A 19,731-nucleotide genomic window follows, 5' to 3' on the forward strand; every position below is an offset into this window, starting at 1 on the left:
TCTTTCACAGTAATTCTGGACCGGCATGAGGTGGGATCGTCTGTCATGAATTTATTTGTTGATCGTACGAGTTTTAGTTATGGCGGGAAAACTGAAAAAAAATTCTCTATTTAAAACGGGTGTACACGATTGTACACGTGTACGGACCTTACCGAACCGGCAAACAAGTCGCTTCATGCACATCAGTGGTGCGTTTCTTCGTGGCGCGTGTCAGAAGAATTACACAGCGCAGGAAAAATACGTATTTACAGAAATCGTTAAAAAAACTCGGATAATCGCTAAAATCGTTGTGGCCGGTGTACCATATTGGAAATATATATATATATAAATATAATTCCGTTTCCCGGTTCCCTGTCGCTCGCCGAGCGCCGAGCAAGTCAAGTGCTTCGAACAAGTGCAAAAAAAAAAGTAGTACTTTATACGTGTGCGGGTGGGTAAACGAGTGTACCGGCCTTACACGTCCTGGAAGCAAGCGGTCGCAAGGTGCACACTTGCTCCGTTTGCTTCCAGGTCACAGTAAGGCCCTTTAATAACCAGCGCAAAAATACGTATTTACAGAAATCATTTAGAAAAAAAACGAATAAATTGCTACAGTCGTTTATCGAAATCCCATTCGTGATGGCTCACGCCACCTATATCGCGGCATCGGTGCGCAAAGAAGCCCCAGACCACCTGCTCCCCCATGTATGTACCCATAACTTCCAAGTTCGTAAATCATATTGGACCAAACAAGACACACTCACCTTTTAAAGACTTGTTTGTGTCCAGTTGATGTCAGCGGTGCCTCCAAGATTGTCAGGGAATTTGTAGTGGGGGACTCACAGGACTCCAATGACCGGACACAGGTTACAAAAGGTCTAGTTTATTAACTGTATTCACTTTTTTTTTTTTTTTTTTTTTTTTTTTTTGTATACAAGATCGAGGCTCGTGAAAGAGCGAACATTAATCACACAGAAAGACAAACAGACACATAAAACAAATAACATCGGGAGCGGTAGACAAGATGGGGAGAGAGGGGGAAGGACACAAACACAACATTTGAGAGCAGGGACCGAGAGACATGGAGACATCGAGAGATCTGTGGGAGGGAGAGGGCTTTGGGGGGGAGGCATGTGAAGGGGGGGAGGCATGTGAAGGGGGGGGGGGGTGGGAGAGGTATAAACATATGGACACTGCCAGGATTTCCAGGAAATAAGTTGGAATTTCAAACAAGGTGGATCTGGGGTGAATTAGTGGGGGTAGAAAAGATCAAGGTTATGGATGGGGGAAGATAAGAGATGGTGGTGAACAGCTGTTTTAACTTCATCCAATTACCAAAATGATACCGCATAATATAATGGATCAGGTTAACTCTTTTCGCTGGTCCTTCTCGTTCATCCGACACTCCCGTTCGGTCAGCGCTTCACGTAGCAAGTACTGTCGACTCCACGTTTGCTCTAGTTTATATGGACGAACTGGACTTAATCCTCTGTCCGCTGAAACGTTAATCCTTCTTCCGCTGATGCCCCGAGGTCATGTATTGCACCAAGCCCTGGCATCAACTCGCTCCCCTCCTGCTGTGATTTCCATTTACACAGTAGGAGGGTGCTCCAGCCTGGGGCTGTGACCAGGTGGACAAGAGATTACCATGTTCGGGCACATTCCTGACACTCATTTACGAACTCGGCTTTCACAGAGGTTGCAGGTAAAATGTATCTGCTTCGTTACCAGTCTTAATCAATAAGTTACCAGTGCCAATCAATAAGTTACACTGAATTACACTTCCACACCTCCCTCCCTGCTCTCTCTCCACTTATCATTGCAACAATAAACTCCTCCCTGTCTACAGGCATCGTCCCACCTTCCCTCAAAATTGCCGCTGTTACCCCCATTCTAAAAAAACCTGGTCTAAACCCTGACACCCTAAACAACTTCAGACCCATCTCCAACCTACCCTTTCTGTCAAAAGTTTTGGAACGCGCTGTAGCCACTCAACTCAAACATCACCTCTCTGCCAATAACCTGTATGAAACATTCCAATCCGGATTCCGCTCCAACCACAGTACTGAAACTGCTCTCCTCAAAATCACCAACGACCTTCTCCTCTCCTCTGACGCTGACAACCTCAACATTCTCGTCCTCCGACCTCAGCGCTGCCTTTGACACCATCGATCACACCATCCTCCTCACCCGACTTGAATCCACCTTTAACGTTACCGGCACTGCCCTCTCTTGGATTAAATCATACCTCTCTGAAAGATGCCAGTTCATCTCCATCAATAACTGCAAATCCCCCACTGCTCCCCTCCCCCAAGGTGTCCCCCAAGGTTCAGTTCTTGGCCCCCTCCTCTTCATCCTTTACCTGTCCCCCCTCGGTCACTTAATCCGCCGTCATGGTCTCCAATTCCACTGCTTCGCTGATGACATCCAGCTTTTCATCTCCACCAAGTCCGTCTCCACCGACACCCACTCTATCCTGACAAACTGCATCACTGAAATAAAATCCTGGCTTCAAATCAACTTCCTCAAGCTTAACTGTGATAAATCTGAAATAATCATCATTGGCCCAAAAACGCTCACAAAATCCACCCATAACTTTGCCCTCAACATCGTATCCCAGTATCCACAACATCAACATCCCAGTATCCACCTCCCCTCACATCCGGAATCTTGGCGTCATCTTTGACCAAACCCTCTCCTTCGACAAATACACTAAACAGATCACAAAGTCAGCCTTCTTTCACCTGAAAAACATTGCCCGTCTCCGCTCATCCCTCTCCTCCACGGCTGCAGAAACCCTCATCCACGCCTTCATCACCTCCCGTCTGGACTACTGCAATAGCCTCCTCTATGGTTCACCCTCAAAAATCACCAATAAACTCCAATACATTCAGAACTCCGCTGCCCGTCTACTCACCCATTCCCGGACCCGTGACCACATCACCCCCGTCCTTTACAAGCTTCACTGGCTCCCCATCCCCCAGATAATCCAGTACAAAATCCTCCTCTTGACATACAAAGCCCTCCATAACCTGGCCCTATCCTACCTGGCTGACCTCCTCTCCAGACACACTCCCACCCGCAACCTCCGCTCTGCTGGTACCAACCTCCTGACCCCCTCCATCCGGACCAAATTCAGATCCTGGGGGGACAGGGCCTTCTCCATCGCTGCTCCCACCCTCTGGAACTCACTACCTCACACCATCAGAGACTCCTCCTCACTCACCACATTCAAAACATCACTAAAGACCCATCTGTTCAACACTGCATTCAACATTCAACCCACAGCATTTAACCCCTGACTATCGCTTCTCCTTCTCCCTCCTTTTGCTTTAAATATTTCCCTATTGATTCTTGTCTTTTTGCAATTGTTGTTTTCATGTATTGTTATGCATTATGTTTTCCACTCTGTCAAAGCGCCTTTGGGCTCCTTGAAAAGCGCTATACAAAATAAATTTATTATTATTAATATTGTCCGGGCCATTTTAGAATTTCTGTGTGGAATTGGCTAAGATTTAGTAATTTTTTCACCTTTTTTTGTTTTGTTCCGCTGCAAACAAAAGAAATACAAATGTGGATACCAAAAGTTTTTATAATTTCAACAATTTTCTGGAAGAAATGATGCATTATTTGAAAAAAGTGCAAGGGTGCCAATATTTTTGGCCACGACTGTATATAAGCATGTCTATGTAAGAGCGACACTGATTGGTTCATCAGTCATGACGTTATTTGTAATCTGAACACCCATTGGTTGACTCCGTCACCACTATCTCTGGCTCCGATTGGCTGGAGCGGATTTGAGAGCGGTGACTCACCAACACCAATAACTTGGAGGTAGGGGGGATGGGGTTTCCCCAAAACCGAGGACTCACCATTCGTAGACATACCATGGACAGTGGTCAGGGCAACACCTTTAATCTTTCCATGTTGAATGAAAATGAGAGAATGTACAAATTCTTTTTGATGACACAATATAGGGACCGTGAAATGGATGACGGTTGCTTCCAACATACGTAGATGTATCATAGTCTGACCTCAGCTCAATATCTTGAACATATCTGCATTGTATTTGTTTGCCAACCCCATCTGTTATAAAACCCATCTTTCACCAGTCGTGCACAAAGCAGGTGGGCATACACAAAAAACATCTTATACGAGCCACGTTCATGACCTGCTTCTGCAATCCCGTCGCTGTGCTTGGCGTTTTCATGGCTTTCGCGACCAAGTGAGCTTGGTGGGATATCCTGCCATTCACACTGTGAATAGCTTCACGTTGTACCGCACCATTCACAGGGTAAACCTTGCTTCACGTGATATCCCGCTGTTCACAGGGTAAACATTGCTTCACGTGATATCCTGCTGTTCACACGGTAAATATTGCTTTGCGGAATATCCCGTCATTCACACTGTGAAAAGCTTCACGTGATATCACGCCGCTCACACCATAAACATTGCTTTGCATGATATCCTGCCGTTCACACGGTAAACATTGTTTCACGTGATGCTTCACAGAATATCCCGCTGTTCACATGGTACACATTGCTTTGCAGGATGCTTTGCAGAATATCCCGCCGTTCACATGGTAAACATTGCTTTGCAGGATATCCCGCCGTTCACACAGTAAACATTGCTTCATGTGATATCCCACCATTCGTATAGTAAACATTGTTTGCGTGATATCCTACCGTTCACGCGGTAAACATTGCTTCGCATGATGCCCCAGTGCCCCACTGTTCACATGGTAAACATTGCTTTGCGGGATGCTTTGCAGGATGCTTTGTGTGATATCCCACTGTTCACATGGTAAACATTGCTTTGCGGGATGCTTCGTAGGATATCCCGGCATTCACACTGTGAATAGCTTCATGTGATATCCCTCTGTTCACGCAGTAAACATTGCTTTGCGGGATGCTCCACGGGAAAGCCCGCCGTTCACATAGTAAACAATGCTTTGTGGGATGCTTCATGTGTGGAGGGAAAATAGGGGTCTTATCCCCAAAGACCACTGGCTCAAAAGTCCATTTAATCGTTTTATTAAAAACATCTATTTGCAGCTCAAAAATATCATCCAGGTGCACATTATGATAGAAGAGACGAACATGATGCCTCCCGACATCATAGCTCGCTCTAACATAGTCCCAAGCAACAATCTTATATACCTTGATGTTCATTCATTGTTTGAATTACATTGTGGTAAAGTGTTTTTAATTATGTGGTGGTGAAGTGTTTTTAATTATGTGATGTTTACGTGGTGGTGAGGTGTTTTGCATTACGTTGTGGTGAGGTGAAGTACTTAATATACTCGACATGTATCTGCCCAGTGTGTGTCACGTCACTGAACTACTCCCTCAAACTTTTGTGAAATCGTACCAAACTTCCAGTTTTCACCTGCCCCTCCCGTGTGTATGCGTCAAAGCGTTGCTTTTAGAATTTTTATTTATTTCTTCAATCCTAAATCTTAAAATGCTTCTAAAAATGTCATATCCCAAATATTATAAGGAAGTTTGTACAAAATAAATGTTTGTATTATGATTGGTGGAAATCATGACAAGCAACCACGCATCGCTGCAGAGGCACAGGCTTCTTTTAACTGAGGATAATGACTGGTGTAAATCCTGACAATACAGCAACTCACATAATCATAATGTAAATATTTATTTTGTGTAAATTTATTTGTAATATTGGTGATTTTATTTATTAGTAATTTATTTGTAATCAAAAAAGGTCCAAGTGGTGTAAAGCTCTAAATGGTTGTGGTCCAAGCTGTATAATCTGTTTAAAGAGTGTAATGGGTCTAAAGGGACTTGAGGGGTGTAAAGGTCTGAAGGTTATCGGGCTCTAGAGCGTATAAAAGTTTAAAGGTGTTGTAAGGATCTTAAAGGTAAAAGGAGTCTTAAGATTATTCGGGGTGTTGAGGTCTTCAGGATCTTGGGGTCTAAAGGGTCTCAGGAGCCTTGGGGGGTTGTGCTTAACGGTTGTGGGGGTTTATAGGTCTTTCGGGGTCTTTTTTTCATTTTTATTTTTGTACGTTAAGTCGAGGTTAATGTGAGAGCTAACACATATAACATAATAAAGAGAGCAGGAGACAAGAGGGAGAGAGAGTGAAGTACAACAACAGTAGAGAACATGGACATTGGGAGATCTGTGGAAGGGAGAGGGCTGGAGCGGGGCACATGGGATAGACAAGATGGACCCTACAAGGACTATCAGGAAAGGAAACGGAATTTGAAAGAGGTGGATTTTGCATGGATTAACGGGGGTAGAAAAGATCAATGTTTTTGATGGGCATGATCAAAGATAAGAGATGGTGGTGAATGGCTGTTCTGAAGACCTGGAGGGAGGAGAGGGATTGAAGAGAGTGTGGGAGTTTTCCAGAGGTGGGAAAAAAGAGGAATGAAGGAGTAAAGGTGAGGAGAGAGTCTTGATTTTGGCAGTTTCACGAGAAGAGGGTTTCTGGCGGATAGTGTGCGTCCTGCAGGAATATTTGGGGGACAGAGCACAGACAGAGCAGGAGGAGCAAGGTTAGAGAGGAGTCGGTGGAAGACAGAGAGACCACCAACCTGCCTGCGGTGTGCGAGTGAAAGAGCCTCAGATTCAGCTTCATCATGGGAGATTGCAATAATTCTGAAAGCTTTGGTTTCATCAGCTTGAAGCCAAGCTAGGTGTGAGGCAGGGCACCGGCCCAGTTTTTGGGATCTTAGGGGTCTTTTGACATCTTAAGTATTTTAATGGTCGTGGGGGGAGGAGAGGGGTGTTTGGGGTTTTGCAGGTCTTGGGAGTCTTTAAAGTCTTAGGGGTCTTAAGGATCTTGTGGGTCTGAAGGGTATTTTGGGGTCTGGGGGATCTTTTGGGGTTTTGATGGTCTTGGGGTTCTTTCGGGGTCTTGTTCATCATGGGGTTCTTTCGGCATCTTTGTGGTTTTGATGGTCTTGCGGATCTTTCAGAGTCTGAAGAATCTTAGGGGTGTTGCGGGTCTTCAAGGTCTTGGGGTTCTTAAGGTTCTTGGGGGTTTTATGGTCTTCAAAGGCTTCAAGGGCCTTACGATTTTAGAGGGTCTGTGGGGTGAAAAAGCAGTCTCAGGGGTCTAAAGGATGTAAATGTCTCATGACATCTAAAGGGTCTTAAAGGGTCTTCAGAGATCTTGGGGTCTCTGCAGTCGAACTGGTCCAATGGTTTAAAAGGTATATTCCAAATACTACGTAATTAATAGACTATGTGCGGTCAGTTCAAACAGTACACAATTAAGAGACATGTAGTTACATGGCTTCACAGACGGCTTCAACATGTTTTTTTAATGTATGTAGAAGAAGTCGGCAGACTTCTTATGTAGGGATGACCTGGACACTCCATTGGCTCAATGCAACATAAATCCTCCAAAAAAATCTATAGAAGATGGAAGAATAGACAGACGATTATAAAATCGAAGGCAAAGTGGGTGGTTCGTGTGCAGCCTTAACGTGGGGTTCGACTCAAGACCTTAGCACCCCAAGCCTGCCGACCTCACCACTAGGCCAACACCAGGTGATAAAGGCAAAGTGATTCCACTAGAAGTCGAACATCAATGTAAAATATTCAATCAAATCGACATACCATTTGCACATGATCTATAATATAGAATTTACCTTTAAATTTGTGTTCATTGAAGATCGAACTGCAATATGAATACTTTCAGATGTGCGAACACCTTTCCCGATGTGCACAAGGACATGTTTTTGTGTGTGCAGTCGGACGGATCCACGCCGGTGCACCTTGCGTGTACCCAGGGCAGCATCAGTGTGGTGAAGATGATGTTCGATTTCGCTGACTTCACACGTCATAGCCTGCACATCCGGGACTCGGAACATCAAACGCCACTACACAAGTAATGCTCACAATATGCTGCTCACCATATGCTTATGGCTTTGAAATCCATGTGACCTACGGTATCGTCAAATGTTCTCTTGCTAACTACACTATGATAAAATGTAATTAATAAAACCTGTGGTCTATTTATTTACCATTTAAACAGTAATTTGCAGGAGGAGTAATGGGATGGAAGAAAAATAAAAACATAAAAAGTACCTATATATTGAACGTTAATAATCATATTCAGGAACAAACATAAAGTGCACATATTGAAGATTTTTGGAATCAGACCAGGTAACTCTACATTAGACATGCTGCTTCTACTCACCAACAATGGATGGAGACCCTCAATGTCAGAAATGCGATCAGGGCCGTCTCTATGGACATATCTCGTGCTTTCGATACAGTCTGGCATCCCACCTTGCTCTCCAAACACTGCCTATGGAATACAAGGCCAACTCCACACATGGCTTACTGACTTCCTCTACTCTCGCGTCCTACCTTGTTCACCAAACTCTTGATCTATGGTATCCAATGCTGAACTCCACACATGGCTTACTGACTTCCTCTACTCTCCCGTCCTACCTTGTTCACCAAACTCTTGATCTATGGTATCCAATGCTGAACTCCACACATGGCTTACTGACTTCCTCTACTCTCGCGTCCTACCTTGTTCACCAACCTCGTGATCTATGGTATCCAATGCTGAACTCCACACATGACTTACTGACTTCCTCTACTCTCGCGTCCTACCTTGTTCACCAAACTCTTGATCTCTGGTATCCAATGCTGAACTCCACACATGGCTTACTGACTTCCTCTACTCTCGTGTCCTACCTTGTTCACCAAACTCGTGATCTATGGTATCCAATGCTGAACTCCACACATGGCTTACTGACTTCCTCTACTCTCGCGTCTGACCTTGTTCACCAAACTCTTGATATATGGTATCCAATGCTGAACTCCACACATGGCTTACTGACTTCCTCTACTCTCACGTCCTACCTTGTTCACCAAACTCTAGATCTATGGTATCCAATGCTGAACTCCACACATGGCTTACTGACTTCCTCTACTCTCACGTCCTACCTTGTTCACCAAACTCTTGATATATGGTATCCAATGCTGAACTCCACACATGGCTTACTGACTTCCTCTACTCTCGCGTCCTACCTTGTTCACCAAACTCTTGATCTATGGTATCCAATGCTGAACTCCACACATGGCTGACTGACTTCCTCTACTCTCGCATCCTACCTTGTTCACCAAACTCTTGATCTATGGTATCCAATGCTGAACTCCACACATGGCTTACTGACTTCCTCTACTCTCGCATCCTACCTTGTTCACCAAACTCTTGATATATGGTATCCAATGCTGAACTCCACACATGGCTTACTGACTTCCTCTACTCTCCCGTCCTACCTTGTTCACCAAACTCTAGATCTATGGTATCCAATGCTGAACTCCACACATGGCTTACTGACTTCCTCTACTCTCGCGTCCTACCTTGTTCACCAAACTCTTGATCGATGGTATCCAATGCTGAACTCCACACATGGCTTACTGACTTCCTCTACTCTCGCGTCCTACCTTGTTCACCAAACTCTTGATCTATGGTATCCAATGCTGAACTCCACACATGGCTTACTGACTTCCTCTACTCTCGCATCCTACCTTGTTCACCAAACTCTTGATATATGGTATCCAATGCTGAACTCCACACATGGCTTACTGACTTCCTCGACTCTCGCATCCTACCTTGTTCACCAAACTCTTGATATATGGTATCCAATGCTGAACTCCACACATGGCTTACTGACTTCCTCTACTCTCGCGTCCTACCTTGTTCACCAAACTCTTGATCGATGGTATCCAATGCTGAACTCCACACATGGCTTACTGACTTCCTCTACTCTCGCGTCCTACCTTGTTCACCAAACTCTTGATCTATGGTATCCAATGCTGAACTCCACACATGGCTTACTGACTTCCTCTACTCTCGTGTCCTACCTTGTTCACCAAACTCTTGATCTATGGTATCCAATGCTGAACTCCACACATGGCTTACTGACTTCCTCTACTCTCGTAACCAATGCATGGCTTTGAATGGATAATCTCCTCTCCACTCTGTCAAGGATATAAAATACCCAGGCCTATTCGTGATCTTCATAAATTATGTCTTTGACTGTCTGGAAAATCCCTTTTATATATTTGCTGATGACTCCACCCTCTGCCATGTGACATCACTTGTTGTCCAGACAGGCATGCTGCAGACTCTTCCTCTCTTCAGACAATGATAGAATCATAAGCTAGTCAAACACTTGGAATATATCTTTGAATCCTGACAAATATCACTCTCGCTCTCCCCCTCTCTGTCTCTCTCCGAAAGTCTTGGGAGACTTGAATAATGCTCGTTGCTTTCATTAAAAGGCAGGCCATCGATTTATTACATGTACAATTAGGTATACACCGGTCCAAATATATGAACCTAATTATTAGTAGTCACACTGATCTGTGTGAGAATTAATAAATAGATGGTTTAAGACATAAAAGGTAGGATAGTTCTTAGTTACCAAGAATTGCCTTTGAACCAACAATGAATTTGTTGGACCGTAAGTTGTTTTGATCATTTAATACAAGGTGCTCATATCAACTACAATTTACGACATGATCAAAGTAAGAAAAAACCGTTTATTCCTTTTTTGCTCCAAGTTTATTGAAAAAAACAGTTTATTCATTTTCTGCTCCAAGCTCCCCACATGACATATTTACCTTGATTGATATTGAACAAGTTGTCTCATGCTGGACATATCTCTAAGCTTTGTCTGACAGAATAGCACAGATGTAACAAACCTCCTTTGAACTGTCTAGTCTGGGTTTGATCCTCAACTTGAATATGAATGATCGAAATTTTGCTTGCAGGCTGGGTGTTGCATGAAAGAGTGTGCCCTGTGCCAGATGGGACGTTAAGCTCGGGACAAATCTGTCAGCAGTAATAACTGGCAACCTTGCGGGATAAGGTATTACATCATAATCAAGGCCAGACTCGACAGTTCAAAGGAAGTTTGCTACATCTGTTTTTTTGAGAAACAAAAAAAATTTTTTGAAAGTTTTTTTTTTTTTTTACTTACTTAAAAACTCTTAGACTATTCTCTCTTTCTTCACTTTTCTATCAATGCAGTTCTATAAATTAAGGCCTGGCCTTGATGAGGGCTATATAGTCCGTGACTGGAACCTTCAACATAAAAAAAAAGAAAAAACAATGGCTCCATCATCGTCCTTCAATATAATTAAGTAGATCATGAAAAAGGCACATATACATGTACACACACACAAACACATACAAACACACATACACACACACACACACACACACACACACACACACACACACACACATATAAACACACACACACACACACACACACATATACAAACACACACACACACACACACACACACACATATATATACAAACACACACACACACACACACACACACATATACAAACACACACACACACACACACACAAACACATCAAAAATATATACATAAACAAACAAACACACACACACACACACACACACGCCTTTGAGCTTTACAGGGCATGGTGTTTGTCTTTGAATAATGATACTTCATGCAAACTTGTATTATGGTACAATGTTGTCGGAAATCAGTTGAGTAACAAAATGCTGAACCTTGCAGGGCTGCAATGTTTGATCACTCCGATATTGTTGAATATCTCCTGAATGAGGTAACCAGAAATGTCGTTCAAATGAAGCTCATTTCATGTGCTCATTTATATGATAAATATATGTCCGAAGAAGTACTAATACATGTCTGATAAAGAAATGCGTACTCAATGAAAATGTTTCCCTCTACTTCCCTGCTATATTTCCCAATTTTGGGTTTTTGATCTTGCGTGACATGCAGGGGGCAGAAATTGATTCTGTAGATTCAGATCTGCGAACACCGTTTCTCATCGCAACTTCTCGTGGATCATGGAAATCTGCAAATGTACTTTTGAAACGAGGTACGAAAAACCACTCGATCAACTGTCGTAAGTCATTAAAATTTGGTTCAGACACTTAAAACAATGGCAAAAGTTTGAAAACAGCATGCTCATTATTAGTATGTGTATTATCACCCTATAGGTGCAAACATTCATCTGTTTGATAGTAAAGGCCGTAATTTCCTTCACTTTGCTGTTTCCTTCACTGGAGGACTCGAACAATTTGACACAGAAGTTATGCAGGTAAGTTATTTTACTGTTTAATTTTTATTTTTTTTGTTACAGTATCCAAGGCTGGTAGTGGAGCTGCCACTGCCAGCTGCCTCACATTTCGCACACTTGGACATAAAGTCAAATACACGAGACACAACACAGCACTGATAGACAAGCCAAACACAGCCAATAACTTAGGAAGCGCCACCACTTCCTAGGGCACTTTGGGTACCAGTGATACCACAACAATAGCACTGCATTTCTCATTGGTCTCAGAAGGTCATTTCTTCAGGTGGAATGTCTTCCTCCCCATGGATATCAACCTATGGGGAGTGTCCTTGTTCTAACATAGTAAAATACTCAATTTGGTGTCTCTCTGTTTGACCACAATACATTTGGTCATTGGTTATCCAATCTCAACTGTTACGGGGTCCCCCCCTTACCTCTGGTCTCGGTAGACCTCCGAACCCCGAGAGGGTCCCCGGCAGAAAGATGTGTTATCCTTGGTTGAAATCAAGCAGATAATGAAACCCTCAATGGAACCAGCAAAGGAAACAGGCAAATCAATAATGCAACCACACCAGGTTATGAACAAACAATAATAATTAATATATTATAAATCACACAAAAAGAGCCATACAACAATGGGGCAATCACCCCTACTATCAAATGTTACGGTGGTAACCTTATCCAGCCCCTTAACCCCAAACTCACGGCACCTCCCCAATGTCTCTGCACCCCTCCAAGGCGAAGTCCCAATGTCTCTGTGCGCTCCCGCGATCGGGGAGTCAAGGCCCGATCAAAGTCAAGTGAGGCGTAGGGCCGTAGGCGATCGAGGCCACGTTGTTCAGCACCCCGCAATACAGCGGTGGAAAGGAACCTCACAAAGACGCGCTCAGACGTACACGTTGCGGTTCAATCCGCGAGCCTCCGTATTATTCTCAAGTGCCCTTTCTGGCACAGCCGTCCCCGGCAAACCACCGGGGAATAATGCCCAGCCGACACAACCAAAACCGGTTCTCTGCAGGTTGCTCGCGTGGCGAAGATGGCGGACGGCTTTCCCTTGAACCCGGGCTTTGAGGCCAGGATCCTCCGGAACCTCAATGAGGATATCCAACGACACAGGCTCCACGCACTCCGGCGATAACTCTTGTCGCCCGAACTTCCCTTCAAGGACGCAAAGTTCACTCGCACTGTACGTCGAACGCCCGGTCCGGAGCTTCAACAACAACGTCTTTTCACGATCTCCTACCGCCTCTTCTCCCTCGCTCCACCTCTTCCGGTCTCGATCCGGATTTCCGGCCACATTTTACCAGGAGCGCTTTTAAATCTTTTAACCACAACAACCCTTTCCCTTAAGTCACAATAAGCATAATATCTAGAATACTTCGAACCAACAACAATAATCATAACAACAATCATTAGGGCCGAATCCGTAACACAACCAAGCTTGTTAGGAGGATTAAGTGTCACATTATGGAGGTCTCACCAAAATTGAATATATTCTTCATTGTCACGCACCAAATCTGTCCACCAAGTTATGTCCGAATTTGTCCACAACTTTTTGTGATATCCTGTTCACAAATAGACAAACAAGAAATATGTTGTGCATGGCACGATACTTGCAAAATCCCAAAAATAGGTTGTTGGCCTCTGTTCTATGTTGACCTCAACAATATATGGTGGTTGGATTCTGTGATCTGATCAGCAAATCTGCTTAAAATTTCAAGTCAATCAGATGAAAATTAATGATTTTAGAAATGTGGCCTATGTCAACCTTTTCACCTTTAGACCTCAAAAATAAGTGGTGGTTGAATTAAGGAACTGCATATGCAAATCTTCAAATTTCAAGTCAATCGGATGAAAATCGAGGATTTTAGAAACTTCACCGGTTGTTGACTTTTTTTTTTTTTTTTTGGTAGACTGAATCGAGGCTCGTGAAAGAGCTAACATTTACTTCACAAACAAATCAACCAGATAAACAATATATAAAAAGAGGGAGCGGAAGACAAGATGGGGAGAGAAGGGGAAGCACACAAACACAACATTTGAGAGCAGGGAGATGTGTGGAAGGGAGAGGGCTTGGGGGGAGGAGGCGTGGGAAGGGGGGGGGGGGGGAGGGAGAAGTATAAAACACAAGGACTTCCAGGACAGAAGTTGGTATTTCAAAAAAGTGGAATTGGGGTGAAATTAGCGGGGGTAGAAAAGATCAAGGTTTTGGATGGGGGAAGATAAGAGATGGTGGTGAACAGCTGTTTTAAAGACCTGGAAGGTGAAGTGGGATTGAAGAGAGTGAGGGAGTTTGTTCCAGAGGCGGGAGAAAAGAGGAATGAAGGAGTGAAGGTGAGCAGAGAGTCTTGATTTTGGCAGTTTAACCATAAGAAGGTTGCAGGCAGATCTTGTGCGACATGTAGGAATATTTGCGGGACAGAGCCCAGAGAGAGCTGGGGGGGGGGGGGGGGGCAAGGCCAGAGAGGAGTCGGTAGAAGAGGGAAATACCACCAACCTGCCTGCGGCGAGTAAGTGAAAGGCCCTTGGAGTTAGCTTCATCGCGGGAGATTCCAATGATTCTGGATGCTTTGGTTTCACCAGCGTGAAGACGAGCTAGGTGTGAGGCAGGAGCACCAGCCCAGAGGGGAGAGCAGTATTCCATTGAGCTGCGGATGAAAGCCTTGTATGTGGTGAGGAGCTCAGGTGTGCCAAGGAAGGACTTCGCACGACGGAGGATGCCCAGTCGGCGACTGGCTTTGGAGGCCAGATTTGACATGTGGTTTTCCCAGGAAAGATCATGGCAGATAGTGAGACCCAAAAGCTTGAGTGACAGAACTTCTTGGAGAGGATTATTCAGAAAGTGGATGGGAGGGTTGTCCAGTCGGTCTTTTCGGAGAGACATCGTAAGAGTGTGAGATTTGTCAGGATTGAAAGACATGTTCCACTTGTTTGCCCAGTCTGTGATTTTGTCCAGGTCTGCAGAGAGTGAGGAGGCTGTAGACTGCCGATCTGAGGGATGAAGAATGGAGCGACAGAGAGTAGAGTCATCAGCAAAGAGATAGAGAGGATTTTCAAGAGAGTCAGAGAGATAATTGATGAAGACAATTGATGAAGACACCGGGTATTTTTTTATTTTTTTTATTTTTTTTATTTTTTTTTGTTGTTGTATACTGAATCGAGGCTCGTGAAGGAGCTAACATTTATTTCACAAACAAATCAACCAGACAAACAAAATATACAAAAAGAGGGAGCGGAAGACAAGATGGGGAGAGAAGGGGAAGCACACAACCACAACATTTGAGAGCAGGGAGAAGTGTGGGAGAGAGAGGGCTTGGGGGAAGGAGGCGTGGGAAGGGGAGGGGGGGGGGGGTAGAGGTATAAAACACAAGGGGACCAAAATTAGCGGGGGTAGAAAAGATCAAGGTTTTGGATGGGGGAGGATAAGAGATGGTGGAGAACAGCTGTTTTAAAGACCTGGAGGGTGGAGTGGGATTGAAGAGAGTGAGGGAGTTAGTTCCAGAGGTGGGAGAAAAGAGGAATGAAGGAGTGAAGGTGAGCAGAAAGTCTAGATTTTGGCAGTTTAACCATTAGAGGGTTGCAGGCAGATCTTGTGCGACCTGTAGGAATATTTGGGGGACAGAGCCCAGAGAGGGCTGGGGGGGGCAAGGCCAGAGAGTAGTCAGTAGGAGACGGAAAGACGACCAACCTGCCTGCGGTGAGTGAGTGAAAGGCCCTTGGAGTTAGCTTCATCACGGGAGATTCCAATGATTCTGAACGCTTTGGTTTCAACAGCATGAAGACGGGCTAGGTGTGAGGCAGGAGCACCAGACCAGAGGGGAGAGCAGTATTCCATAGACCTGCGGATGAAAGCCTTGTATGTGGTGAGGAGCTCAGGTGTGCCAAGGAAGGACTTCGCACGACGGAGGATGCCCAGTCGGCGACTGGCTTTGGAGGCCAGATTTGAAATGTGGTTTTCCCAGGAAAGATCATGGCAAATAGTGAGACCCAAAAGCTTGAGTGACAGAACTTCTTGGAGAGGATTATTCAGAAAGTGGATGGGAGGGTTTTCCAGTCGGTCTTTTCAGAGAGACATCGTAAGAGTGTGAGATTTATCAGGATTGAAAGACATGTTCCATTTGTTTGCCTAGTCTGTGATTTTGTCCAGGTCTGCAGAGAGTGAGGAGGCTGCAGACTGCCGATCTGAGAGATGAGGAATGGAGCGACAGAGAGTAGAGTCGTCAGCAAAGAGATAGAGAGGATTTTCAAGAGAGTCAGAGAGATCATTGATGAAGACCAGAAAAAGCAGAGGGCCCAGAACACTACCTTGGGGAACTCCAGCCTGAACAGGAAGAGGAGATGAGAGAAACCCATTCAGGGCCACACGTTGACTACGACCAGAGAGGAAGTCCGCCAGCCATGCGTGGTGATTTCCATGGATACCAAAGAAGGAGAGTTTGGTGAGCAGAGCAGGGTGCCAGACCGTATCGAAGGCACGTGAAATGTCAAGGGAGACAGCTCTAATTTCCTGTTTGGCGTTGAGGACCTCCATCCATTGTTGAGAAAGCAGAAGCAGCATGTCCAGAGTAGAGTGACCAGGTCTGAAACCAAATTGATGATCAGAGATCAAGCCATTGGAGAAGAGGAAAGATTTCATATCTGAAGCAATGATGGATTCCATGACTTTGCTGATAATTGGGAGAAGGCTGATTGGTCTGTAGTTGCTGGGATCTGTTTTTGCACCTTTTTTGTGCAAAGCGGTGATGTTGGCTGATTTCCAAGCAGATGGCAGATGACCTTGAGCAAAAGAGAGGGTGAAGAGAACAGAAAGAGGGAGTGAAAGAGCGGAAGAACATGATTTTAGGACCCGTGGGCTGATGCCGTCAGGACCAGTTGCAGAATCAGAGTCGAGGGTTGACAGAAACTTTTCCACCTTATCAGGAGGAAAGGACACAGAGTCCAGGAGCAGCTGGGTACGACTGGGTACGGTGGGTACAGAGAGGGATGGGTTTGGGACACAAGATTTAGAGGCAAACACAGAGTTGAGGCATTCAGCTTTTTCACGTGCGGAGTTAGCCGTTAAGCCGTTTGAGGTGAGGGAGGGGATGGAGGGGGAACAAACACCAGAAACAGATTTGACCAGACGCCACCAGGATTTGGAAGAGGGAGACAGATAAGAGAGTTCGGTCTTGAGAACGGTGAGATATTGTTTCCTGGCTCTCCTGAGGGTGGACACACACTTGTTTCGGGCATTGTGAAAGGAAATGAGATTTCCTTCCGTTGGATTTGCTTTCCAGGAGACGAAAGCAAGTTGTTTCAGGGCAACAGCCTCACCACAAGATTCCGTGTACCATGGACGGGAGGAAGGGTATAACAACTGATGACGAGATGGGATAAATCTGTGCATGAGAGAGAGCAATTTACTTTGAAGGAATTCCCAGGATGAGTTGATGTCAGAGGCGGTAGAGATGGGAGACCAGTCCAGATGATTGATGGCTGCTTGAAGACCGTGCCAGTTGGCCTGAGTGAAATGCCAGACTCTTCGACGCTGAGGAGGCTCTCTGAGAATGGTCAGAGAGATGTCCACTTTGACAAGCACATGATCAGATGAGCCGATTGTAGCAGAAGAAGACCAGCAGACATTTTCAGGGAAGTTTGTCATAACCAAATCCAGAAGAGAAGATGCTCCGTTGACTGAGATCCGGGTCGGGAAATTGACAGATTTTGTCAGTCCCAGTGAGTCGCCGAAGTCCTTTGCTGAAGAGCCATGGCTGGTGAGAGAGGTACCCACACCCAGCCAACTGGCATGGTGACAATTGAAATCACCACATATGAGGAAGAGAGAGTTGGGATGGGTAGATAGAAGTTGGTCCATATTATCAGACAGCGAGATGTAGATGGAGTCATCGCTGTTTGGTGGATGGTACAACACACATATGAACAAAAGGTGGGAGCAAAGGGGAAGCCGTAGCGAAAGGTATTCCTGGGGGTGAGGTGGAGAGAGGGCAGTGGAGGGCGAGTGAGGAAGAGAGTTTTTTTATAAAGATAGCAACCCCACCTCCAGGACGAGGCTCAGGTTTATTATACCGGAGGAGGGAGTAACCTGGGAGAGATACCAAGGCATCAGAGACATCATGAAGGAGGAAAGTTTCTGTTAAGCAGATCACATCTGGTTTGTCAGAAGCAACCTGTATGGAGAGATCAGTCAAGTTTGAGCGAAGGCCCCGGATGTTTGAGGTCCATACCGTTAATGAAGAGGAAGGGGGAGCATCGGGTCCAGAACAGGGGGGGGGGGGGGCGAGGGGTAGGGTAAGATGTGGAAGAGGAGGAAGAGGTAGGGAGAGCTGTTGAAGGTGTGTCAGAGATTTCAGAATAGCTTGGAGAAAGGGAAGAATGGGGCAGACAAAAGGTTTGATGGAGATTGGGTGAGGCACAATGAGGTGTTATTTGAGGAGGGGGAAGAGCGAGGCAGAAGGTTGGGGGAGATGAAGGTGAAAGTTGGAAGGGGGAAGAAGCAGGGAGGATGCTTTGAGGAGGAGGGGTGAGAGGGGAGTCTAGGAGGGGAGGAGCGAGGGAGAGTCTCGGAGGGGAGGGGTGTGGGGGGAGTTTAGGAGGGAGGGGAGGGAAGGGGCAAGGGGGGAGATTTGAAAGGGATGGGTGATGGGGAGGATTTGGAGGGGAGGGGTGAGATTGGATTTTGAAAAGTGTACGATTCATGGGAAACGAACATTTTTTGCAAAATGAGTTTGAGACCTTCGAGTCAAAAATACGTTTGAGGACACTGAAGGAGGGGTGGAGTTCTGGATAGTTTAGGGAATGTAGAAAGGAGGAACTGTAAGAGATGGTATTATATATATTTTTTGGAATGAATAGATTTGGTGAGCAAGACGAAAGCATCCTTTTGTAGGAAAAGAAGAAAAGGGTGTTATAATATATGAGAGAAAATAGTTGTTCAGGGGAGAGATTATACATTTCTAACCACGTGATCGCGTGATCGCGAAGGAAGAACGAACGAACAAATAAGAACAACAAATAAACGAATAAGACCTGGGGAGGAAATTTTTTTTTTTTTTTTTTTTTTTTTTGAGTAGAGATATTAAACAAGGAGGTATGGGGTGAACGACTGGGACGAAACAGAGAACGAAAATAATTGCAGCTCATTCGACGAAGCGCTGAGAGAAAAACAACCACAAGGTCGGAGACGGTACGGTAACCTAAACCTACGAGTACTAGGCCGCAGAATACTCGATACGCATTAACCGACGATTGTGTATACATGTACGAAAAATTAGCACCGAAAATTTTCCAAAAGATACGCTATAGGTACATACACCAAAAGATAGATACAGTCTCGACAAAAATACAATTGAGAAAGATCACTTGGCTTCGAAAGCGTGAGCGCATGGAACAGCTTCGAAAAGACGTGACCTCGCCGTGATCTCGCGATCCCTTTTGATCGCGGGTATGAAGAAGATGGTCATCATTGATGACTTTTAGTGTATGTTGGCCTTTTGACCTCAAAATAAATAGGCTTCTTCCTTATGACTCAATGAAAATGTTTCCCTCTATGTTTTATATGTTTCCCTGCTATATTTCCTGAACTATACCACTTGGTGAGGTTTCGTAAAGATTGGTTTAAAATTGTGACCCATAGGTGATTTATATATAGATCGATAGATAGACAGATCG

The 19,731-nt window shown here is 44.9% G+C and overlaps 1 protein-coding gene across 1 annotated transcript in view; it reads left to right on the forward strand.

Annotated features, from left to right (window-relative positions):
- TRPA1 (transient receptor potential cation channel subfamily A member 1) overlaps positions 1-19,731 on the forward strand; it is a 405,999-nt gene that overhangs the window by 149,568 nt on the left and 236,700 nt on the right. Inside the window, exons 9-12 of the mRNA XM_078766842.1 lie at positions 7,704-7,840; positions 11,535-11,583; positions 11,763-11,862; positions 11,984-12,084. Of these exons, the coding sequence (XP_078622968.1) occupies positions 7,704-7,840; positions 11,535-11,583; positions 11,763-11,862; positions 11,984-12,084 (387 nt within the window). The remainder of the gene's footprint in view (positions 1-7,703; positions 7,841-11,534; positions 11,584-11,762; positions 11,863-11,983; positions 12,085-19,731) is intronic.

The sequence above is a fragment of the Myxine glutinosa genome, chromosome 12 (genome assembly GCF_964187855.1).
Source record: "Myxine glutinosa chromosome 12, kmMyxGlut1.1, whole genome shotgun sequence".
In the NCBI taxonomy this organism is placed as follows: domain Eukaryota; kingdom Metazoa; phylum Chordata; class Myxini; order Myxiniformes; family Myxinidae; genus Myxine; species Myxine glutinosa.